Below are 25,096 nucleotides of genomic sequence, written 5' to 3'. Positions count from 1 at the left end.
ACCAGAATGGTTGTTTTACATCAAATTTATAGCTGTAAGTAAAAGGTGTTGCTGTGCATTTACACACCTTAAATATGGAGTCCAGGTCTGTCTGATGCTCCGGGGCTGGCCAACCACTGGGAGGCTCTGAGCTCTGCTGGTGGACTCTGTCGAAAACACACACACACACACACACACACACACACACACACACACACACACACACACACAAACACACACACACACACACACACACTGTAAATGCAGCTCTGTTCATTGGAAGTGAAGGAGCTCAATCAGCAGATCAGTTCTCTCATCATCACCTCTAACTTCTGCTCAGTAGAGCTGGATAACAACAAATTGTTTTAAAATCTTACCTTTGCTTAGTGGAGTGCTGTCCATCTTTGAACAGAATAGGATCATCCATAGACTGATCACTCTTCATGGACACACAGCTGGGTACAGGGGAGGCTGGTCTCTCCTCACTGATCCTGCTGGAAACAAAATATGAACCAAAGAGGGGCAGTGGTGTCCAAATTAGAGAAACATGATTTTGAGCACAAGGTCACAAGTTCAAATCCAAAGTATCTTCTGGAAATTCAGTGAAGAGTGGATGTGTTCAGATGTCAGACATTGTGCTTTTACTGTGAAACTCCCAGAGGCTGATTAACAAAAGTCTACTTGCACTGAACTCCTGGGTGTGAATGTGTCAGTGCATGATTTTTAAACAGGACAGGCCTGAAACAGAGTACAGTGCTCAGCAAACCCTCTGTGGCGAAACGGGTCCTTTATTTCTAATGCGGATGTCTCACTGCGCCTGCTGGTGGCGCTAGAGGAAAGGTCATGGGGTCATCAAAATGGACTGATTTCATACTCAACCTGAATGTTGTCAATAAAATGCATGGCATTCCAATAAACAATGTGAAATGTTCAAAATATATACTTGTAAATATCATCTTTTCAAGCAGATTATCAAATGTAGATCAGTCGCAGCACTGGACCCTGATTGGTGGATTAAACAAAAAAAGAATACAAAGTCATGTCAAACTTCCTTCAGTCGGACAGAGAAATTTGTTCTCATCCAACAAGAATGTAAACCTGTGTGTGTGTGTGTGTGTGTGTGTGTGTGTGTGTGTGTGTGTGTGTGTGTGTGTGTGTGTGTGTGTTGGTACACAGACTGAATCCAAGCAAATGTAATGTAAGTGAATGAGGTGTGAGCTGGGCTCTGTGCTGATGGACTGAAGGAAAGGTGTGTGACAGCAGCAGACAGTCAACAAGCTGTGAAGCTGCTGGGCCTCAAGCAGCTGAAATCTAATGAACCACCAGAGGGCGCTCAGCAGCCGGTTAGGAGACCAAACATGTAAAATGCACATTATAGCAATCAATCACAGTGAACAGGAAGGCTAATTTTATGAAAAAGTGACATAAAGGATGATTAAAACCCTGTTAGCCTAAAACAGTTCTGATAAACAGAAAACAGATCTCAACTGGAATAAAAGGAAACAAACAGGCAACACAAAACAACCTCCTTATCAAAGTCCAAACCAATATCATTTATCACACCAGCTTCCCACTCCAGAGAGCAGAGATCAAGAGTTAAGGAGTCCAAAGGTTCATGATTAACTTGACAGAGCCTGCAGTGAACCGAGCAGCAGCCGTCCTGCTCTGTGACAACAGGCTTCAAAACTTTCCTGTCCATAAACATGTTCATCGCTTTGACATTAACACACACACACTGAGTTAATGTGTTAATTTTCCATTTTTTGAACCAAAAGTTTTTTCTCTTGTCACAGTTCTTCTTTTGTTTCATTACAGATAAAGTAATCGAAAGAAGGAATCAGCTGTGCTGAATACGGAATAACAGAAATATAAAGTTTTGGTTTTCTCATCATCACCTCTTACTTCTGCTCAGTCGAGCTGGATACCCACAAATTGTTTTAAAATCTTACCTTTGCTGAGTGGAGTGCTGTCCATCTTTGAACAGAATAGGATCATCCATAGACCGGTCACTCTTCATGGACACACAGCTGGGTACAGGGGAGTCTGGTCTCTCCTGACTGATCGTGCTGGAAACAAAATATTAACTAAAGAGAGGCAGTGGTGTCCAAATTAGAGAAACAGTATTTTGAGCACAAGGTCATAAGTTCAAATCCAAACTATATTCTGGAAATCCAGTGAAGAGTGGATGTGTTCAGATGTCAGACATTGTGCTTTTACTGTGAAACTCCCAGAGGCTGATTAACAAAAGTCTGGTTGCACTGAACTCCTGGGTGTGAATGTGTCACTGCATGATTTTTAAACAGGACAGGCCTGAAACAGAGTACGGTGCTCAGCAAACCCTCTGTGGAGAAACAGGCCCTTTATTTCTAATGCAGATGTGAGACTGTGCCTGCTGGTGGCGCTAGAGGAAAGGTCATGGGGTCATCAAAATGGACTGATTTCATACTCAACCTTAATGTTGTCAAAAAAAAAATAAATAATGGCATTCCAAAAAAAAAAATTAAGATGTTCAAAAAATATTTAAATATCAGCCAACTTACTCAGTGTCAGAGGAGTTCTTTTCATCTTTAAAACTGATTCCAGTTTTCTCAGACAGGTCTCTCACATACAGTGCCCGCTCTTGGCTTAGGCGGTACAGGCGGTCGCCTAGAGTGCCATCTGCTGTAGGGGCACCACCAGCGACAGTCACCCTTGGGAAAAAATAATAATAATAATTTCTGATGCCCATTTGCACCCTCCCTTTGTGTTCTGTCTTGAAAATAGCAAATAAAATAACCACACAAAGAAAGAAATAAACAAAGACATGTTTGTCAGTTGCGGTGCCGAGTCACATGACGTGTTGGGGGGGCATCTCAGGGTCAGAGGAGTCATGGGCCTTTCACACAGCGCGTGCACGGTGCAGACCTCAGACGGCACAGCCATTCATTGTGTTGGACATTTTTTTAACTTGAGTGCAGCGCCCTGTGACGACACCATGGCACGTCAAATAAGAGAGAATAGTGGAATCAGAAAAAAATCTGGTGGATTTTGACAGAACAGCAAAACAACAATGGAGGAAAGCCTCACTGTGGCTGTCTCTCTCTGTGCAGAGCTGTGGGACAGCAGACTACAGTCCTACCAGGATCTCATTAAAAAAGCCCAATCATAGAGAGAGAGCCAACAATTTGGGAATACAGGTGTGTTTAAAAACTGCCAGAGATATATGATGTTTTTGCTTTCCACAAGAGGTGAGATTTTTTTCCTTTTTCTGCAATCACAGACCAATACTGTTGGTAAATGGAGCAAATGATAATCTAGATCAGGGGTGTCAAACTGGTGCCATGGAGGGCCGAGAAGCTGCGGGTTTTCATTCCAACGAAAACTCCACCAGCTGATTTCACTGATCACCCTACCTCCGAACAGAGAGAAGGAACCAATCAGTGAAATCACCTGGTGGAGTTTTCAGTTGGAATGAAAACCTGCAGCCTCTTGGCCCTCCCTGGCACCAGTCTGACACCCCTGATCTAGATGATCGACATCATGAGATATGTACTACTCTTGCAAAGACAATGCAGTATATTCATACATCTGCTGCTCTGCGCCCGTCTGTGCCGTACCCAGCGCAGAGCATGGCCGAAACCGTGCGCTCTGTGAAAGCCCCTTCAGAGGTCAGGTCAAGAGGCAGGTCACAGGTGTTTTGACTGATGTTACTTTTTCAACATGAAAAGGCTGTCCAAACCCTCCAGCGCATTGTTCAGTTTATTTTTAGTTGAAAGATTATTCTTATCACACTGTTTTGATGTTTTGTTGGGTGGGTGGGGGCCTAGAGCCGGCCCTGCTCACACAGCTGTCTGGTTTCTCCTGCTGGATCCTGGCAGACAGAGAGAAAGACCACCACGCTGAGAAATTAACTTTTAGTGAACCAGCCACAGAAGCTGCTTTATTTTATTTTTCATCTGATTACTTTTCAATCAGATTATCACATGTAGATCAGTTGCAACACTGGACCCTGATTGGTGGCGTGTGTGTGTGTGTGTGTGTGTGTGTACAGACTGAATCCAAGCAAATGTACTGTAAGTGAATGAGGTGTGAGCTGGGCTCTGTGCTGATGGACTGAAGGAAAGGTGTGTGACAGCAGCAGACAGTCAACAAGCTGTGAAGCTGCTGGGCCTCAAGCAGCTGTAAATCTAATGAACCACCAGAGGGCGCTCAGCAGCCGGTTAGGAGACCAAACATGTAACATGCACAGTACAGCAATCAATCACAGTGAACAGGAAGGCTAATTTTATGAAAAAGTGACGTAAAGGATGATTAAAACCCTATTAGCCTAAAACAGTTCTGATAAACAGAAACCAGATCTCAAGTGGAATAAAAGGAAACAAACAGGCGACACAAAACAACCTCCTTATCAAAGTCCAAACCAATATCATTTATCACAGCAGCTTCCCACTCCAGAGAGCAGAGATCAAGAGTTAAGGAGCCCAAAGGTTCATGATTAACTTCACAGAGCCTGCAGTGAACCGAGCAGCAGCCGTCCTGCTCTGTGACAACAGGCATCAAAACTTTCCTGTCCATAAACATGTTCATCGCTTTGACATTAACACACACACACTGAGTTACTGTGTTAGGTTTCAATTTTTTGAACCAAAATAGTGAACAGTTTTTTCTCGTCACAGATTTTCTTTTGTCTCATTACAGATAAATTAATAGAAAGTAGGAATGAATGTGCTGAATACAGAATAACAGAAATATAAAGTTTTGGTTACAGTACCTTTTCATGTTGTGAGTGATCTGCTGCCACACCAAGAGGTGACAGGACGTCTCTGTGCCGTCGTCAAACTTTCTTTAAGTAGCCAACATTCAAACCTCTAATCACAAATGGAGGCTTATTCCATCGTATTATCTAATTATAACTAAATCAAATGAGAGTTAACATTATGAGCCTGAAGAATAGAGGCTTACTCTGTAAAGTGTAAAGTGAAGTCGTCTGAGTCACACTGATAAGTGAAAGTGAGAGAGAGAGATATATATAATTTAGATAGATAGATAGATAGAGAGAGAGAGAGGGAGAGAGAGGTTGAAGTTCAACTCTGTGTGAGGGCGTATCAAACTGACACAACCTGATGGGCAATAAATGAGCCACACACACACACACACACACACACACACACACACACACACACACACACACACACACACACACACACACGTTGCTGAAGTGTTTTACACTTTTTCATATTACAATGTATTGTAATTGTCTATTGTACGTTGATGCTTTGACAAAATTGTTCTTGTAACTTTAAAGCCAATAAAGCCGTTGAATTGAACTGAAAAATCAAACTGAGAGAGAGAGAGAGGGGTGGGGTGGGGGTCTTTTTCCCCTAAAGGAGTCCCAAACGGTTTTTTATGTCTTTTTTCTTTGCTTTATTCAGCATTTTTCATTAAAAAAAAAAAAAAAAGTGTTGTGTTGTGTTGTTTGAACACAACACTGACACCTGGTGGCAGCATGTTGGCACTGCAGTCATGTTTTCCTCTTTGGCCACTGCTGTGTGATTGGCTCAGCAGCTCATGTGGCCACAGCGGGAAACGACAACATTTTGCAAACACAGGCTCTTATGGCACAAAATAAAAAGTCGGCCCATGTGCATAAATTCATCTAAATGGATCACAGCTGCTGCACCAAAAAAGGACAATTCAGAAAACTCAATCACCTTTAGACTAGAGACTGGTGTGTCACTCAGTGACTTACTGACTGATATTTTATTTATTTATTTATTTGAAGACAAAAATAAACCACAGCACACTGAAATAACTTTACTGTAGCCCTTTTGGGAGAAAACAATGCATTTTGCCCGTTGCTTCCTCAGGTTCGCCCTACACATAGGCCATGAGCCATCACCACAGCTGTCTTTTTTTTTTCAGGTGAAATACTTTCAAAAAAGGAAAAAATGAAAACAGTAAGTCAGTAAGTGATGTACCAGTTTGATGACCGACTGCTTTTTTGACACCTGTGCTGCCTGTTGTCAGTCATTCTTATAAGTCACCCTGCAGACTGCAACACCACCCGGGACCCATCAATGAGGGGGTTATATCATATTTGTCAGCATGCACATTGTTTCTCAGATCTTTGAATGCTCCACTGTTAAAAAATGTACACTCCTGATCAAAATTTTAAGACCAGTTGAGAAATTGCAAGAATTTACATTTTGCACTGTTAGATCTTAAGAAGGTTCTAAGTAGAGCTTCAAATTGCAAAAGGAAGAAATGGGAGTGAGGGCTGTTCATCAGCTGATCAAAAGTTTAAGACCACTGCCTTTAAAAGCCCAAATCTTCGCAAAAATGTGGATTCAGTGTCATTTTCTGTCAGGTATCTACACTGTCATGACCTCCTGATGGCAAAGGCAAAAAAGCTTTCTGTCTTTGAACGCAGTCGGATTGTTGAGCTGCATAAGCAAGGCCCAACAACAAAGCCAGTTTAAACTTCTTCTTAAACTTCTTAAACTTCTTAAACTTCTTAAAAGATCCTGAGGGTTATGGAACAAAAAAGTCAAGTGGTAGACCCAAAAAAATTTCACCGGCCCTGAGCCAAAGGATCCAATTGGCTGTCCGTCAAGAAACAGGACGATCCTCGGCCCAAAGTAAGCTTGTCACTGGTGCCAACTGCAGTCCCATAACCATCAGACGGCATCCGTGAGAGAAGGGTTTTAAGAACAAGGCCTTGTCTCCTTCAATGGCACAAAACTGCCCGTTTGGAGTTTGCACGAGAGCACCAAACATGGGACATTGAAAGGTGGAAGAAAGTTTTATTCTCTGATGAGAAAAAATGTAACCTTGACGGTCCTGATGGCTTCCAACGTTACTGGCATGACAATGAGATCCCACCTGAGATGTTTTCTACACGGCACAGTGGAGGGGGCACCATCATGATCTGGGGGGCTTTTTCCTTCAATGGAACAATGGAGCTTCAGGTTGTGCAGAGGCGTCAAACGGCAGCTGGCTATGTGGAGATGTTGCAGGGGGCATCCCTCATGACTGAAAGCCATCGTCTGTGTGGTAATGACTGGGTTTTTCAACAGGACAATGCTGCAGTTCACAATGCCCTCCTGACAAAGGACTTCTTCCAGAAAAATAGCATCACTCTTTTGAACCATCCTGCGTGTTCTCCTGATCTAAATCCAATTGAGAACATTTGGGATTGGATGGCAAGGGAAGTTTACAAAAATGGACACCTGTTCCAGACAGTGGATGCCCTCCGTGAAGCCATCTTCACCACTTGGAGCAACATTCCCACCAGCCTCCTGGAAACACTAGCATCAAGCATGCCGAAACGAATTTTTGAGTTGATTAACAAGAAAGCTTTTCTGCCTTTGCCATCAGGAGGTCATGACAATGTGGATACCTGACAGAAAATGACACTGAATCCACATTTTTGCGAAGATTTGGGCTTTTAAAGGCTGTGGTCTTAAACTTTTGATCAGCTGATGAACAGCCTATTTCAGTTTAATGGTTGTTTGCAATAAATTGCTCACTCAATTTTTTTTTTTTTTTTTTTTTTGTCTCACTCCCATTTCTTCTTTTTGCATTTTGAAGCTCTACTTAGAACCTTCTTAAGATCCAACACTGCAAAATGTAAATTCTTGCAATTTCTCAACTGGTCTTAAAATTTTGATCAGGAGTGTATTAGTTAAGTGAAATTTAAAAAAAAAAATTAAAAATTAAATGGCTTTAGAAACAAAAGAAAACTCACTGAAACAATATTGTGACCTTATAAAATGAACTAAAATAAATTAATTAGAATACAGAATAAAAAAAAAAACTAACTCAAACTAATACTGAAACTGAACTGAAACTATCAAACCCACCCTGGGAACTAACTGCAAACTGAACTGAATTGAAAACTAAAATTAAAAACCAAATAAAAAAATAATAATAAAAAAAACAAATAATAATAATAATAATGTGAAATGCCAAACTATAATAACTTTGATGGGTAGTTTAGCGCACAGAGATCAGCTGGTTTTCTATGTGCTGCTCACATTTGCAATGATGCTTGGAGGATGTCGTTGAAAAATGAAGTCACACAAGGTGGAAAACAGGCGGTAAACAGGCGGCGTCCCATGGAAATCCACCTGTGCAGTAAAGGTATGAAATATATTTTGGCTGCCATTTGCATAAAAGGGTGGAAAATCAACATTAAACACCTGCTCATTTGTTTTATGTCCATAATGTATGAGTGATGGATGGATGGATGGGTGTGTGTGTGTGTGTGTGTGTGTGTGTGTGTGTGCATGTGTGTGTGTGTGTGTGCGACTAACCACCAGTTAACTAAACAGGGTCAGAGAGGCTGCAGAAGACAGAGGACAACCATCAGAGGAGGTGAGGAAGAGCAGACTTTAGTTTTTACTTTTGTACGTTAAAACAAAGATCCAGCAGAAAAATTTAGGAAACGACGTACTGAGCAGGTTTTGTTTGTTTTATCTGAATTTCTTTTAGCTCTGCTGGGCTTTTCTTCCAAGAGTCCATAGCAGGTGAGGTACAAATAAATCAAGAAGGCTTTAAACAAAACCTCACCTTAAATATATTGGAACAAAACAGGACAAAGGGAGAGCTGCTGTGTATATCTATAACAATAAAAATAAATAAATAAATAAAGGGAATACTGAGACATAGAAACAGAAATATGGAAATGTGATTTGATATTGGACATTTGATACTGAGTAAAAACATTTTGTTAATGCTGATGTAAATTTAGAGAGTGCCAATGGTGTTTTCCTGTAGTCATACAGTCCTATAGTCAACATTTTGAATTAGTTGTCTTGCAGTAGGGAGCAATATATATTTTTGAAAGCTAACATAAGGCAATATTTTTTGTATATAACCTGCTAACAGCTGATATGTTTGTACTGAGAGTCTTTAAATAGATCGTTTTCATGCTAAAGTTTTTTTTTTTTTTTTTAGTTAGTTTACATTACATTACGCTACAGATATAAAAGTCCAAAAAAGTTTTTTTTTATATACTTCTTTTTTTCCAGCTTAGTCCACATGTGCTTTGTACCAAATTTGATGGTGATTGCTCAGAATTTGGGGGAATTTTTTTTTACAGTTTTTTTTTTTTTTTTTTTAAACAATGTTTTGGTAATCGTATGGCCATTTTTTATTGATTTTTTTTTTGTAATTGTCTGATTTTTTTCTGTTTGTTTAGTTCTTTATTCATTCATTCCTTTTCTTGGAATTTTGTGAAAATTTTATCATAATTTTCTGGTCAGTTAATTTCAAATCTTAAGTGTTTTTGAAAGAAATCAAGGTGCTCAGGTTTCAGGGGGTTTATAAAGGCTGAGGGTTCCCCAACTTCCCCATGGGAATCAATAAAGTATTTCTTTGGGTCCACATGCTTTACACATAAAAAACTGGAAGAAGAGGACAACATGCTGGGAACTGAGAAATGTCAGTAGGGAAGATGATTTTATCAGTGTTGAAGGTTTTTGATGGACACAAATCCGCTTTTCTGACCAAAAATATGCCTTTGGAATCTGGTCCCCTGCAAGAAACATGGAATACATCAGATATTTTGAGTGATACTGTATGAGGTACAAATAGCTTGTACCTTGTCCTTTAAAGCTGTACAGTAGCGTAATTTGCCATAGGCCCATGGGTTTTATGACCCATGGGCCCCTTTGCCTGACCTGGGGGGCCCCCTGGGCCCTTGCTGGAAAAAACTTACCTGAATAACAGACGCTGTCAAAAATGATTCATGATCGCCATATCAAAACCTTGCAGGCAATAATTGAAAAAGGCGCACCTCTCCACTGTGCGTCTTTGCGCGCATCGTTTTTCCCAAAGGGGTTTTTATTACCTCTGAGGTCTGGGTTAAGAATTTGACAGGGGGCCCTTTTGATCAATAACCCACAGGGAAAAAAAGTGAAATTACGCCACTGAAGCTGTAAAACATATAAATATAGGCCTATAGATGGATTTTGTTGCTTAATGGCAGTAAAGATCTTAATTATTATTCTTTTAATTGTCATGCAGAGTTAAAACACTGAGCTCAAACATAACGCTCTTTTTGATTTTTCAGGATTTGCTTCAGAGCGTCACCATGTCTGTGCTGTCCCACTCGTACAGTAGAAACATTTCCGACAGCACAGAGTTTATGAAAGCCGTCTTCAGGGATTGCTACAGCCACACCATGGATAAAGTCTGGTTGGTACCTGAGATACTCATCATGTTTGCAGGGCTGTTTGCAAATGCGGCGCTGCTATGGCTGTTTGTGAGGGACGGGAAATCCCTGACGGCCTCCAAGGTAATCACATCACATCACAAAAAAAAAAAAAAAAAAAAAAAAAAAACATGCTGCTTTCATCATTTTCACATAAAATCTTTTTGCTGTGTTGTTACTATTGTACTCCAGTGTGACTGAAATGGAAATAGAAAGTAGTTCCTCTTTACTTTGTTGCTTCATGGCTTTGACCTCAGGTATCATCGAGAGAAAACTGAAGTCCACTCTTGGGACTTGTTGCCTTTCAGCTATAGAAAAGTGATTATTTTCAACAATTGCTCAAAAGTTATTGTTGGTGCATCAACACATCACCCATCAGAACAGCCTCATCGAGATCAGTTGCAGGAAATCTTAGAAACGGTCCTTATTTCGATACAATATGATACAATATACTATTACACAATTTATTATACAATTTATCCTATTAAATAATCACTGTGCAGCGTCCCTGAGAGCTTAAATACTGATATGGAAAGAAGATTCTGGACGTTCGCAGACCTTTGGATTCAGGAGGAACAATGGAGACATTTGATGGCCACAGAACAGAAGATCAACCTCTGACAAAAAAACTGCAGAGACGGAAAGGCAAACCACATCCATTGCCGTCTGTGAGACTGATAAAAACAGAGTGCAGTACAGTCTTTTGGCCATCGGGGGCTGCGCTGAGCACTTTCTAAACAGTAGAATATACGGCAGTCAATGATGCTGCACGCTATGAAATGTTTCTAACCATCTAAGAGCAAGGGAATGTGTGTCTTCTCAACCAGCATCTGGTCATTTTCATGAGGCAAAAAAAAAAAAAAAATCAGCAAGAGGGCCTGGATACTCTGGAATACTCCCATTGTCTGCTGTTCATTTGACTCAATTTAGCCCAGTTTTAGACTCTATGCTGCCCCCTAGAGGTGAGTTCACATATTCTTGGAGGTGGAATAGCTTCCTGTTCGACTACCTCTGCTCGCACCTCTTACAGACGATCAAGGAGGACGTTGGAGTTTGAGGATCCTGTCAAGATGGGATTTGTACATTTGGCGAAGGCCTATGACCGTCTTCCCTGGGGCGTCCTGTGGGAGGTGCTGTAGGATTTTGGGGCACTCAGGTCGCTGATGCAAGCCATTTTTCCTCTATACACTTGGTGCAGACCCATGTTCGCAAGTCAGATTCGTTCAGTTAAGGTGGGCAGCAGATTCCGACAAGGATGTACCTCATGCCCTTCCCAGCTTGTGGACCAAATATCAAAGCGAAGTCAAAGTGTGGAGAGTGTGTTTGGTGTGTGGTGAGTTTAGGGTGGTGTCTCTACTGTTTGCAGATGACTTGTCCCTATCACACTGCAAACAAACCGCTCCAGAGTTTATTTGTAAGAGATACCACCTCCTCAACAGGCTTTAGGTCCGGTTCAGTAAGGGGTACGCACCAGAGATCAATTCAATCAGGCTAAACAAATTGTGTGAAAACGCCATAAAACTCTGTTCTCTTTGAGTTTTGTGATTCCACTCTCTTTCCTTTTCTCACCTATTTTTATCTGTGCACTTAAACCATATGTTTGTATCCCAGGTGCTGGGAATGAACCTGGTTGCGATGGACCTTCTCTACTTGTTGCTGATGCCGGTCACTGTCTACAGAGATGTCTACAATCAAGAGATATACGCCAATAATTCTGCTAAACACAGTAAGAGCAGAGTTTGGCCACTAAACGAATCTCTCCAGGGGTCCAAATTCAAAGTTTTCTCCAACATACACGGCTTGGAGCTTGCTGTGTTATTATCTGTAGTCCTTTGCTACTTTCTTTTATCCATCCAGTTGCATTAGAAGAATATCCTTTTCATGTCACAGTGGGATAAGTCCTGTCCTGAGATATTACACAGCCTTCAAATTCTGCAAAAGCCAACCATTCTCCAACATTTCAGACATCAAGGTCAGCGACAGCTTCACCGATCCACTGGATTTGGCAGCGGACGCCATCAGCATCATCAACCTGGTTGGCTGTGCCCTGCTGCTGGCCTGCATGTGTGTCGAGCGCTTCGTGGCGGTGGCAAGGCCGCTGCTGTACATGACACTGGGCAGGAGGGAGTACCGGATGGCGGTTTCTGCTGCTGTGTGGGCGGTCACCACCGTCTGCTGTCTGTTTACATGTAGGTGCTGAGTCACCGTTAACCCTCTGAAACCCAAGAGTCTGTGGGTGGCTGCTTATATTTTTTTTCTCTTACGACGGCATGTTAGGGCCATTATTGATGGAACAAATTATGGAGCCGGGGAGGAGGGCGTAATATTCCAAGAAAAAGTAATACTTTGAGATTAAAGTTGTGAGTTTATGTAAATTTCTTTGTTGCTAAATTGCAAAGTAGAATTTGATGAGGTGATCAGCTGCAGGCCTGATACATGGCCAGCAGCAGCGTCTGCAGTGTGTGGCTGATCCGACCTCGCAAAAAGAAGCAATGTATTATAGGAAAAACAATTCTTCTGTGACTTAATAATCTCAGAATTGGCCCCAGTATGTCGTCATATATTTTCTACAAAGTCATTTCTTGTTAATTTGCTCACCCTTTCTCCCATGTTTTTGACAGAAATCAATCAAAAATGTTATTAATCAGTTTTATAGAATTTAAAGTGACATTTCTACTGACATTTATGAAACATGTTTTTGTTTCTTTTTAATCCTCGTCAAACACGGTTCACTGCCGTTTTTCAATAGTTCAATAGTTAATAGTAATTTCAGTTAACAAACAATGAAATGACAATTAATAATGTTTACTCATTAAACTGTTAATAAACAGTTTGCTGTGTAATAAGTAAACATTATTAATTATCATTTTAATGTTTGTTAACTGTAAAATAAGTATTAACAAAAGTTTAATTAACTATCAGTTTACCATTTACTAATGATGATTATCATAATTTGATGTCCTCTCCCGTCCAGGCAGCATCGGAGGACTTTACAACGTCATGTTGCCCATCTCCATCCTCATGTCCGTCCTCTTCCTGCTCATGCTCGCCAGCCTTGGGGGCGTGGTCTGGTCCCTGTGGCAGCAAAGCCCCGCCCACTCCGGCCCCCAGGCGGCTCCTCCTGTGCCCCTGAGGAGGCGCGCCGTGTGGAACGTGCTGGCGGTGGTGGTGCCTGCGGTGGCGTCCTACCTGCCCATCATCCTGCTGCTGCCACTGCTGTCCATCATGCATCAGTCCGGGTCGGAGCATCTGGACTCAGCCATCTGCAGGATCCTCAGCTGGATGGTCTTCTTCCCCAAGTTCGCCCTGCTCATCGGACCGACCTTCTACCTGGCCAAGGCCAGACAGATGCTGTGCCTCTGTGGGGCAGGGAGTGCAGCTAGCAGATAGAGACAGAATGAAGGTTACTCCTAAGCTGTTGGGGCGGCACACAGGGCAAGGAGGGATCATCCAAAGGTCTAAACATGTTGCTTCAGTCCATATGCATTACCTGTGAAATTCTGTATGTGCCAGGCCAGTGGTTCTCACGCTTTTTTCAATAGTGTCCCCCCTTGAAATATTTTTTGAGTGCACCACCACTGCAAAAAAAAATTGAAAAAAAAATTGAAAAAAAAAATGAAAAAAAAAAAAAAAAATGAAAAAAGCCCATATGAAGCGGTCCAGCCCAGGTCCGTCAGTGTGTGAAACAACAACCTGACACTGAGGAGATTTGGTTGTTTCTCTTTCTGCTTCTTTTCCTCTTCTTTCTCATTGCTTTCAGCTGTATCGCTGCTACGTTTCAACCTCTAATCCATTTTCTGGATTTTTTTCATGGTGAACAAACGTCATTGCTCGTAGATTTAAACCACAAACATACACATCCGACTGTGCTTTATCAAACTGACATTTACATTTCTTAATTTTTTGTTGAACTTATTATAGCAAGGGCTGATAATTTTAGGAATTATGCATGACTGCTATGACTTTTTCAAAAAATCTCATGTAACCCCTGCAGCACTCCAACATACTCCTGGGGGTACATGCACCACCATTTGAGGGGCACTGTAATAGACTTCCGTTTTTAAAAATATATACCTGTGGCTCCCTCTTGGCCCATCTATGGCCTGAGGTTACAAGGAAGGAAAATGGGATAAAAAAAAGAAATGATTGTTGGTTTGGGGTGGAGTCCAGGTAGATGGGGAAAGGTCTTTTGCATATTAAGGACGGAAACACATTTTGATAGCTCGTTTTATCGTGACTTTCAGGAATTTTTCGGGCATTTTCACATTTATTAGACATTATTGACGTTAGTGGTGGAGACACAGGAAAAGTTGTTCACATGGTACGCCTTAAACCACCATGACGTGATGAAGTTATTCAATTATCCAGTTATGTGTTCCTCTAATGTCAAAATCAATAAACTGGATATGACCTGTGTGTACCCTTTGTAATCAGCTGATACTGTGGACAGCCATCAAATTGAGAGATTAAAACTGAAAATTAAGAGTGGCAGGGAGAGAAACAGACTGAAGGTGAATAGTGGCTTTATCTGAATCACCTCATCAATGAACCTCGATTCATGTTGGGAATATAAGACTCAAGAAAAGAAATGACCTTAATAGACAAATGAAGAGTTTTGTTTGGCATAAGATAACTGTCCTTAGAAAAAAAATAACACATTCTCTGAAAAAATGGCTGGCAGCACACAATTAAAATGAGTTATGACACTTTTCATTGGATAGCACAAAGTATCGGTTGGCAAAATAATACTTTGATAGAGTGAGGGAAATGTTTTACAAACAGGATCTTCAGTGTTTTAGGGATAATTTAAAAAAAATCAATGCAAAAAAAGAAAAAATCTCCATTTTAACAAGTCAATCAGTGCCATAGTTACTGTATGTGTATGGAAAATTAAGTTTGCTAATTCTGTACTGTTATTTTCGGGTTGTGCACTGCGCTATTCTTTATTTTTGCTATGATGGGAAATTTAAGTTTACTGATACGATTCATTTCAAATTCTTGTGCTTTGCTCTTTTTGTATTTGTTGTGACAAGTGTAATTTTGTAAGGTAAAAGGGGTAGGTTTATATAAGTTTTGCTTCTACCTACATCCTTTCGCTTACATAGTCTAACTGAGAAATCAGTCATTGAAATGTACCGAAATAAACTCATTCATTCATTCATTCCATAGTAAACGTTAAAATTTTGTTTTTCTTTAAGCAAGTGTGAAAAATCTGAGATAATTGTTTCTGGCGCAGTTTCACTTTTTTCAGGAGTTTTTCTGGGAACAAGTATAAATCAGTCGAACCAAAGCAGAATAACGTAGATTAGCCGTTAAGATGAAGAAAATGACACTGGCAAAATATGACTGTGAGACTGAACGGCTTGTTAAGGTGCAGCATTTTGTAGATAGATTTTGATTATTATTATTTTTTTTTTAAGTGAGGAACTTTGATTGAAAATAAGGCATGCATGAGTGCACATATGTGATTTTCAGCTTGGATGACTCTGAAAGTAAATGGCAGGGCAGCAAGAGTGACGTCACATTAAGCATTAAGGCAGGACTGCTATTTTACAACAGAGCGTGCCACCTAGTGGTCAAGTGAGTAATTTCTTTTGTTCTTTTAGGATCACCACAACTACAGTAACAAACATAGACATGAGACACGTTTTTAAAAAATTAATTCAATCTGTATTTGAAAAAAAAAAAAAAAAACCTTTTACGTTCAATGACTTCAACTTTCATTCCATGTTACAGCAGATACAGTAAGGACAGTTTGCACATATAGAAACACTGGATTTTTCATCGTTTGATTACAGGGCAGGTCCTGTTCAGACGTCGTGAATGGCAACAATAAATATTGGCCGATGCCGCCTTACAGATGCGCTCAAGAAGGCGAAGAAAGCACATAACGACGGATTTACAACTGAACTTTGTTATAAGCAGTATGTGTTTGAGGCAATACAATCACATTACGCTTTGAAGGTTCAGAGGAACCAGTGATGAAACCAGACATCTGGCACAGAGCATCAAAGGTGAACCCTCCACCCCCCCTGCATACTCCACTACAACATATCACCAATCTGTGATGTTCAATGCATTCTAGGGGTTATTTTGTAATGAAGTTCTATATAAATTACTTCCCTGAATCTGCTTCTCCTACTTCCACTTGAATTAGTAATTTCCGATGCTTCCCAGAATGCCTCCTTGCCACCTCCAGACACAGATTTCTCCCTGTATGATTGTTGTACACTGGTGCAAAAGAGAAAGAAGCCCGGAAATACAAAGTACATCACCTTGGACAAAGTGTTTCTGGATGGATTTTTCATTTACGAGTGATTGTCAGTGGTAATGAGGGACATTTAGAAACATCAAGTCTGTAACGTTATTGCCTCCTTCCAAAACCAAAGAAAATGGCTGTTATGGTGCAATGGTTAGGGTGTTTGTTTGTTCAAATTATATTAAAGAGGGGATTTGTCAGAGACGGGGCGATAACGTTACAGTCTTAAAATCTGCTGTCACTAGGGATGGGAATTTCAAGTGATTTAGTTGCTGATTATTCTATTAAATCTATGCATACATAAATCAAAAAGAGAATTGATACATGCATGAAATTTAGACTTTCCTTTATTGATTGAGCCAATTAAAGCTGTGCTCACTTTTCTTTCTTTAGTATGGTGAGTAAAAGTAATATTCGGGTGTTTAACAGTGGAAGCAGGCAATTGCCACCATATTGCATCCCATCAACGGGTAGGCTCAGCTTACCCTAGGAAGGCTACAGCGCCACCCTGTGGATTTAGCTGGGACTGGCACATTCAAGTAAGGGATTTTGTTGCAAGCGGGGAAAATGTGTGTGTTTTTTTGTTTTGTTTTATTTTTCATGGCAAAATTCGGGCAGTATTTTACTAGTTGAGTTGGTGGCTACATAACGAGCACTCGTTCCCATCCCTAGCTGTCACTCCTCCAACATGGCGGCGTGTCCTTCGTAACCACCGGTAAACAATCTCCGCTAGTTCATGGAAGGATTGAGCACAAACACTTCAATAGTTTCCCAGGCGTTCGGTGCAGCGTCACAGAACTGTCTGGATTACAGTAAGTATGTGATATGTGAAGATACAGTATAGGCATACTAGGGCTCAGTCCTTTAGTGCACATTCGATATGAAAACAGACAGGACTCCACACTTTTCAAGCTTCAGGGACGATAATTAAAAAATAGAATTTAAAAAATGGAACAATCAAGCCATGTTAAGAGAGACATGGAAGTCATCACCGGGTACCTAAGCTTTAGCAAGTGCCAAGAGGAGTTTATCTAGCAGCACGGCACGCGGTGGCAGTCTGACTCCTGTCCATCGACAGACCTTGGTCACTCCCTGGGAGCAACAGGGCGGCAGAGCGATTAGTGAGACCGTTCTTCTCGATGGGGAGCCTGGCTTCAAGCCGCCATGACATTGCCGAAGTGTCCTTGAGGAAGACACCGGATCCCCACCTGCTTCAGGGACGCTCGGGTACTCGCATCAGATGGCAGCGAGTGAAAAGACAAAGTGCTCCTTCAGGGGAATCGATGAGATATCTTCTATTAAGTTCTACATCTTTGTGTTAGACTTGCATGATACAACACAATCTTTGGCCTTTGGTATAGTCCAGTGGGTTCCATTGTCCCTGGCAAGATCAGTCGATCACAGAGTTAACAACCGAATGCCCAAGTCCTCGGCAAGAAAACGGCATAAGAATACTTAAGAAGGACGGAGTTTGTGCATCCTCTAAAAAGGCCAGTGTATGTCCTCAAAGTCCACCGGTTGACCCATGTTGACATCCGTCTCCAGCAAGCTCATGATAACCGCCATGGCCGCCTCGTCGCTGCTGAAGCTGCTCAGGCCGGGCACCACCATATTGTCTAAGTCCAGCTGGGACGCCTCGCCTGGGTGAAGCAGAGCAAAAATAAGTAAACAAATCCAAAAACAAGACTTAGAGAAAACTCCCCTTCATACGATATTGAGGTGACAGTTTGGATTCTTTCCCATGTAGCGGTGTTTGCTGTTCCATCCAAGTGTAACAGCCACCAAGTTTAGTCTATAAAATCCCTCCGTGTCGGAAAACAACATCGTTTTGAGCAGCAACTCAAAATTGAAAAATTGTTTTGAAAGATGCCCACCAACATAAGTTTGTTTTGGTTTCATTTTCAACGCTCTTTTCAGGCGCCCAAATGGCAGAACTATTTCCCGCCCTAGATCTGCCGCTGTATCACCCAGTGGGTTGAATATAGGACCGGAGCGTTTGCTGCGTGGTGATACAGCAGAAAATAGTTCCACCATTCTGGAAGTCAGGGGACTGGAAAGAGGGTTGGAAGTGAAACCAAAATAATAATGTTTTGTTGTGCATCTTTCAAAACAATTTTTCAGCTCAAAATGGTGTTGTTTTCCAGTTTTTACCTGACAGGGGAGGATTTCACAGTCCAAATTTGGTGGATGTATCACACATAGAGCAGCAAGTACCACTATATGGGTAAGACTCCAAACTGTCATTTAAAACTTAAATATCATCATTAGTGTTTCTACCAAGAGCAGAGGAGGGTGTGCTTATGGAGCTAAATTGCTGCCAAAACCTAACAAACAAATAAATCATGTTTTATTAATGTCCTATGAGTCACTAACAAACACAAATACAAAACACCATTGACAAACTAATGTATTTTGTTTTGCAAATACAAAACTTACCTATCAAACAAATATACAACTTATTTCTATGATACAATGCTCAGGAAAAAAAAAATCAGTTCTTACAAGTACAACAAAATATTTCCTACGAAGACCAAAAAAATATATATCTCCTCCAAAGGCAAAAACATATCATGTGACTTTTGACACAATTTTTCCACTGTGGATTTTCTCACAAATGTCCTTTGCAATTCGCCCTCCACAACAGCAGGCGGCGCTATGAATCAATTTAAACGAGCCTGAATCGCTACGCCGGGAGGTGGAGCAGAGCAGGAGACAGCCACTGCCAACTGGCACTGCACGATGGCTTCCTAGCTTTGCCAGCTCAGCAAAGCTTCATTAAAAAAAAAGAAAGATATGAGCGTCCAGCAGGTGAGTTTGTCTGGCAGCAATTTAGCTCCATACATTTTCAACTGTACAAAACATTTAAACTTCAAACACTGCAAGTCAGGCTCGCAAGGAGTCGGGGAAACTCTGATGGTACAAATAAGCCTGGACTTCATTTATTCAAGAATGTTAATCAGAAGTATAAAATCCAGACAAATCCATATTCCACAAAAAAGAAAAAAAAAACAAAGAAAATTCCATTTGTTATTTTTCTCAAACTCATGTACTCAAACTCCTAAATCCCCACAGAGGGGAAAGAGATAAAGTCAGCAGGAGATGGAAACACACACGTACTAAAGGCAGCAAACAAACTTTAAAGGGGAATATAGGTGATATACATTAAGAGTGAGGGTTATATCCTTTTCTTTTTCTATAGTAAGGTCTTTGCACTGTTGTGTTGTTGGTGATGTTTGTCTCTATAAGCTGCAACGAGCTACTAATCTGTATCGTGAGGAAGGCCGTTCACCGAAACGTCAGCTGATGTGCAGTTAATTAAGTTCATATGCACTTGTGCCATCATAGTGCTCCTGATTCCTTACAGGCCTGACTTGCAGTGTTTGAAGAAGTTACAGGCTTGAAAGGGGGATCGGTTCGCTGTGGGGTGGAGAGAGCGACAGCGAAAGCAAGAGAGCAAAGGTTTTTCCAGATGGAAAAAAAAGTGAGAGCAGAGAAAGAGGAATGCCGTGCCTGAATGTTAAAAAAAGCCAAACCCAAAACCCTATCATGTTTTCCAGCTGCACTGCATTCTGGTCTATGGATTTCTGGTCTTCTATAATGGATTTCTCCCTGTATGATTGTTGAATGACGGTGCAAAACGGCGGCTCTAGAAAACATTTTCTGATAACAAACTTCACTTGAGCTGCTGGAGATATTTAGACATCACGTCACGATGTCTACGTTTGATTAAAAAAGAAAAAAAAATCAAACAAACAAAAAAAACGAAGTTAGAGACAGAGAGATCACTATACCTGTGTTTTCAGATGTTGCATTGCTAGCAGCCGCTGCTGTCCGTGAACCAAACTGGGATTGTGAACTGGCTGCGGCCTCGTCCCTACTGGAGACCTGGAACGAGTCACGTCACAGTAACCTCTTAACAACAAGCTACAAACGGGTCCTGAGTCTGTCCTTTGCGGAGCTGGATAACACAGGGAATCACAGGGAATCACAATCAATGCAGAACTCTCCATGCATTTATCCAGCGCCAGCACCTCACACATTTCTCTCTTGGACGACGTACAACACAGACAAATTAGTGAACTGTAGCACAGAGCTTTGGGCCAACTAGCCACCGTTCTGTTGTTTGTAACTTCCAAAAGCTGAAGAGCAGAAGAGAATTTGCATTTTGCGAGCAATTCCTCTTAGGGACGCTTCTAAAGTGCAGCATCAGGTCAGAGAGGAAAATGCAGCAGAAGCTCAGCAAGCGTGCGTTTAAAACCGAGTGTCCCACATCTGGAACCTCATGTTTTTTTATTTATTGTAGCTCCTGCTGCGGTTAAATGACTTACAAGTTGTCTGCCTCCACATTTTATTTGTTTTATCCAATCAAAAGTAGAGGAGCGGTGTAAGCATGGATAGGTTACTCACAGTCCTGGTGGTCTGGGAGGAAATCAGTGGAGATTTGTCCTGGATGGAGCTGAACGGGCTGGCAGCTCCGCTCGATGGAGAGGAATTCTGTCTGCTCAAACACAGCCGAAAGGGAAAAGACATAAAATAAATCTTAAATCCAAATCTGATCTGACTGTTTTCTTCAGTTCTGCTTAACCCGCACGTGTCTCATATAACAGTGACATCAACGGATGTTCATACTCCTTCATTTTATCCTTCTTATCTCATTTGTTTCTGCTTTGATGAGAATTTGACTGTTGCTACGTCCTGCTGTAATGACCCTGTGTCTCCATGGAGATCATTTAAATTTCATCCATTCTAAAATATGTGGAGCATAAAATGAGGAGCAACAGTAAAAACAGCAATCTCTATTTTGTGCTAATGCTATTTATTTATCTCTTGCATAGCTGCAACAGATAAATAACCAGTGATGTTGCTCAACTTCTCGATGTGTTATTTCCGAGAAACCATTTGTTATTTGTTGCGCTCTAATCTACTGTATATGCTTCTCTGTGCTGAATCAACAAATCAGTTTCTCCACCACGATTCTCACGGCAGCTCCTGGTAAATTTGCATGCCAGCCGCCACACGTGGCTGTTTAAAAAAGCTGAGCGCCCGGGAAACCTTTAATACATGAGCCAGTTCCAGCCAGTTTGATATCACACCTCTCCATTCGATCTGATGCTTCCACTTCAAAGGGGGAACGTCTCTCAACAGCATCCACAGCAGACACCAGAATTAAATTTGGGCAAATGGAGCAAATTTAGAGTCTCTGACTTTGCAAGGCTGGGCTTTGCTTTGTGATTTACACTGATAACATTAAGCTGAGATTAGATTTTTACATAAAACACTGGTTTAGTCCCACCTAGTCTAATCTAATGTCACGCTGCTCCACTGTGTTTCCACAATTAGAATAACTTGGCTCAAGTACAAGTGCTGTTACTTTGCAGATATTTTACTTAAGTCAAGGTAAAACTATTGGGGTAGCAATCTACTTCAATAAAAGTAAAACGCAGCTCTTATCAAATCTACTTGGGAGTAAAAAATACTTACTGAGAAAATAGTTAATGAAAACTAACAAAATAACAAAAATAAAACTACACTAAAATAGCAAACAGCTTTACAAACTAATTAAAACAATAGTGCAATCAAAAACAGAAAGTCAAAGCAGAATAAAAATAGATATAATTAGTCAAAGTCAAAACAGAATAAAAATAGATATAACTAACGAAAAATGTACAACGATAATAACTTTCTTTCAATCAAGATCCTGCGTAGAATATTTCAGCAAAAATGTACATTAAAAAACATTAAAAAGGTGCTCTGCCAGAGTAACTAGACTAAATGTAGCTGGGATTTGGGAGTTCAGCACAAACACACAAACACACCTGTAGGAGTCGATGAGCTCATTTGCTATTTGGGTTCCTATGCTTCCTGCATAGATCATTGTGCCCACGCTGCTGTAGAGGCCGGGAATTATGGGAAGTGTCCGCTTGGAGTCCTCTGTGGAGGGAGAGGGGAAGCGGCAACGTCAGTCGAACACACACGAAAACGTAAAAAAAAAAAAAAGCCCGCACAAACGTATTTTCTTCGTACCCTGAAGTGCTTTCGAGCTGCCAGGTTCTTCATCAGCTTTTGTGCGACTAGGCCCCCTGCAGGTGGAGAGGAGTATTTAACTTAACATGTCCATGAATAAATAAGATGTTTTCCTGCTGCAGCTACACAGTCTGCTCTGTCCATGGCAGGGATCAACATTAACAAAAAACTGGTAGGTTCAGGTACAAAGGATCCAAAATAGATCTAAAAGAATTTGCAGTAAACCACAGCATATTAGAGCCGTTGTAGGGGGTAAATAAAATTATTAAAATATATTCCAAGAAAAAAAAATTCAACTTTAATCCGAGATTAAAGTTGAAATTTCTGAATTAAAAACTCACAAATTTATGAGAAAAACTCAAAAATTGACTGTAAAGTCACAAAATTTCTTACATATATATAAGATATATATATAAGTACAAATATAAATTTTTTCTTATAAATTTGTGAGTTTTTTGTCGTAAATTTAGTTTAATCAGATTTTCTGTGTTTTGTTCTCACAAAATTTGTGACTTTATAATCTCAGAAATTTCAATTTTTTTTCTCAAAATTTGTGAGTTTTTTCTCGTAAATTTACCATTTTAATCTCGGAGAATATCCACGTTTTTTTCTTGTAAATTTACAAACTGAATCTTGGAAATTCAGAGTATTTTCTCAGCATATTAACCCCACTCCTCTGGCTTTTTTTCTCTCCCTACAATGGCCAAAACACACCGACATACAGTTTAACTTTTTGATTTTGCACTGGAGGTTTGATTAGACAGGATTAATACTTACGAGACAACTCTGTTTAAAGACACGATAAACTCAACTTCTTTGGTCCATGGGTTTGTGAAGCTAAACCACTGGCTTTGGAGTGAAACGTAGGAGCCGTATTTCGTCTTGAACTTGTAGCAGTTTGTCTCGATCTTCTCTTTACTTCGAAGAACTGCCGAAAGATCGGACACCAGAATCATCACAAAGCACCGGGAGCGGGTTCCACTCCAAATAAATCTCCAAATTCCTCCAAAAAAAAAAAAAAAAAATTACTGCATCATCACTGGTCAATGTTTTTAAAAATGAAAACGTTTTGAGGAAAGGTCTAGTAAAAAACAGTACATTCAAACGTATTGTATAATGAGTTTTACATCCATACCAAAGTTGAGAAAACAGATGGATGGATATGAATGCATGCTGCACGACTGAGCTTTGTTCAAACCCACAGAACTTTATTTTAAATTCTTGAGATCCTGGGGTTTCCAAAGATCCCAAACATGTGCTACTGAGTTCCAGGGAAATGTGTCTGAAATGATGCACAAAACATGTAAATCTTTTCTGTTTAATGTGATTCTGCAGGCATAAAACAACGGCGTCTTGGCTTTGAATATTTCCCTCAGTATCAGTGTGATGTTTTTACTTAATTTGAGAATGGACCCTCTCCTCTGTGGGGTCAGAAGGTTCTACAGAGGTCAACCATGAGATATGCTGGCTGCATTCTGTAATGAGGATATTGGGAGTGAGAAGTCTGGTTTTGACTCATCACCTTGCCTGTGTTTTTCTGCCAGGTGCTGCAGGTCGTCCTGGTGGAAGTACTCGTAACACGACGTGCCGAGGACTTCCTGTGGCAAATATCCGATGACCGTCGTGGCCCTGGTGGACAGACAGGACAAACACAACGAGGACGTCTACGTTATTCCCGTTCCCTCTCTCAGGACTGTGGCCGGCAGACCGCATTCATGAAGAGCAAACACGAAATGCAGATGAATACAAGTAAAAACAGAACACCTTCAGATGAAACATTCATCAGGCACACGTTCAGGGAATGTGATAAAATTCCCCAGAAGTTATCGTGGGTCAGAAATGGGTCCATACACATTATCCATGATGGATCTGTCTCACCCTGACTGTTTTGTAATGAGTAACAAAAGGTTATCAGGGAAACTGTAGTGGAGTAAAAGTGTATACTTTAGTTTCAAAATGCAGTGGAGCACAACTGAAAGTCAACAGAGAGATAAATACTTGAGTAAAATGCAAATTACTAAAAAAAAAAAAGGGGGGGGGGGGCAATATTTAAGTGCAGTAACCAAGTATTTCTTCAAAACCTCAGCAAATGTTTCTCTCAGTGGATCAGTGTCCTTCAAAATGACTAATCCATGATTCATGATGGCAGGTGTGGGCAGAAGGTATAGAAGCAGAAAACTCACTGTTGGTCAACAAAAGTGAACTTGCCGTCGATCGTACAGCGGGTGACGAACTCGGTGGGCTTGACGCTGACGTCTTTGGGGGGCTGGTGGGACACGTGGGGGTGGACGCGGCACACCATCATCAGGCAGGTCAGGTGGGAGCTCTCCTTCTCTGATTCGCTCTCGGCGTCCAGCTGGCTGGTCGACCAGCTCCGCATGTATCCAGTGCAGTGAAGAGTGCAGTATCTGTAGGTGTCTGTGGGTGGAGACACAGCAGACAGCAGCTTTTATGACACACCTGGGCTACTACGTCCACACGGGTGACAAATTAAAGGAACACGCAACAACAAGAGTCTTAGTGAGGTGCTGAGCAGCTTCAATGCTCCTGGGTTTAGTTTCTCCAAGCCTCCATTGCTCTACTGGAGGGATGGAGCTCCATTCTTCCAAAAGATATTCTCTCATTTGGTGTTTTGATGA

General features: G+C 41.0%; 2 protein-coding genes across 2 annotated transcripts in view; both read right to left on the bottom strand.

The window, feature by feature from the left end:
• LOC115354867 (NACHT, LRR and PYD domains-containing protein 12-like) overlaps positions 1-2,029 on the bottom strand; it is a 50,605-nt gene extending 48,576 nt beyond the window's left edge. Inside the window, exons 1-2 of the mRNA XM_030045360.1 lie at positions 1,929-2,029; positions 68-146 (exon numbers count right to left, since the gene is read on the bottom strand). Of these exons, the coding sequence (XP_029901220.1) occupies positions 68-146; positions 1,929-1,996 (147 nt within the window). The 5' untranslated portion in view covers positions 1,997-2,029. The remainder of the gene's footprint in view (positions 1-67; positions 147-1,928) is intronic.
• Positions 2,030-16,855: 14,826 nt separating this feature from the next.
• LOC115354869 (aryl hydrocarbon receptor nuclear translocator-like protein 1) overlaps positions 16,856-25,096 on the bottom strand; it is a 36,286-nt gene continuing 28,045 nt past the window's right edge. Inside the window, exons 10-17 of the mRNA XM_030045362.1 lie at positions 24,641-24,875; positions 23,980-24,086; positions 23,235-23,385; positions 22,458-22,513; positions 22,250-22,364; positions 20,841-20,931; positions 20,225-20,318; positions 16,856-18,073 (exon numbers count right to left, since the gene is read on the bottom strand). Coding sequence (XP_029901222.1) covers positions 17,916-18,073; positions 20,225-20,318; positions 20,841-20,931; positions 22,250-22,364; positions 22,458-22,513; positions 23,235-23,385; positions 23,980-24,086; positions 24,641-24,875 — 1,007 coding nt within the window. The 3' untranslated portion in view covers positions 16,856-17,915. The remainder of the gene's footprint in view (positions 18,074-20,224; positions 20,319-20,840; positions 20,932-22,249; positions 22,365-22,457; positions 22,514-23,234; positions 23,386-23,979; positions 24,087-24,640; positions 24,876-25,096) is intronic.

This window comes from Myripristis murdjan, chromosome 23 (assembly GCF_902150065.1).
Source record: "Myripristis murdjan chromosome 23, fMyrMur1.1, whole genome shotgun sequence".
NCBI lineage: Eukaryota > Metazoa > Chordata > Actinopteri > Holocentriformes > Holocentridae > Myripristis > Myripristis murdjan.
This window is presented reverse-complemented; position numbering and strand designations above follow the sequence as displayed.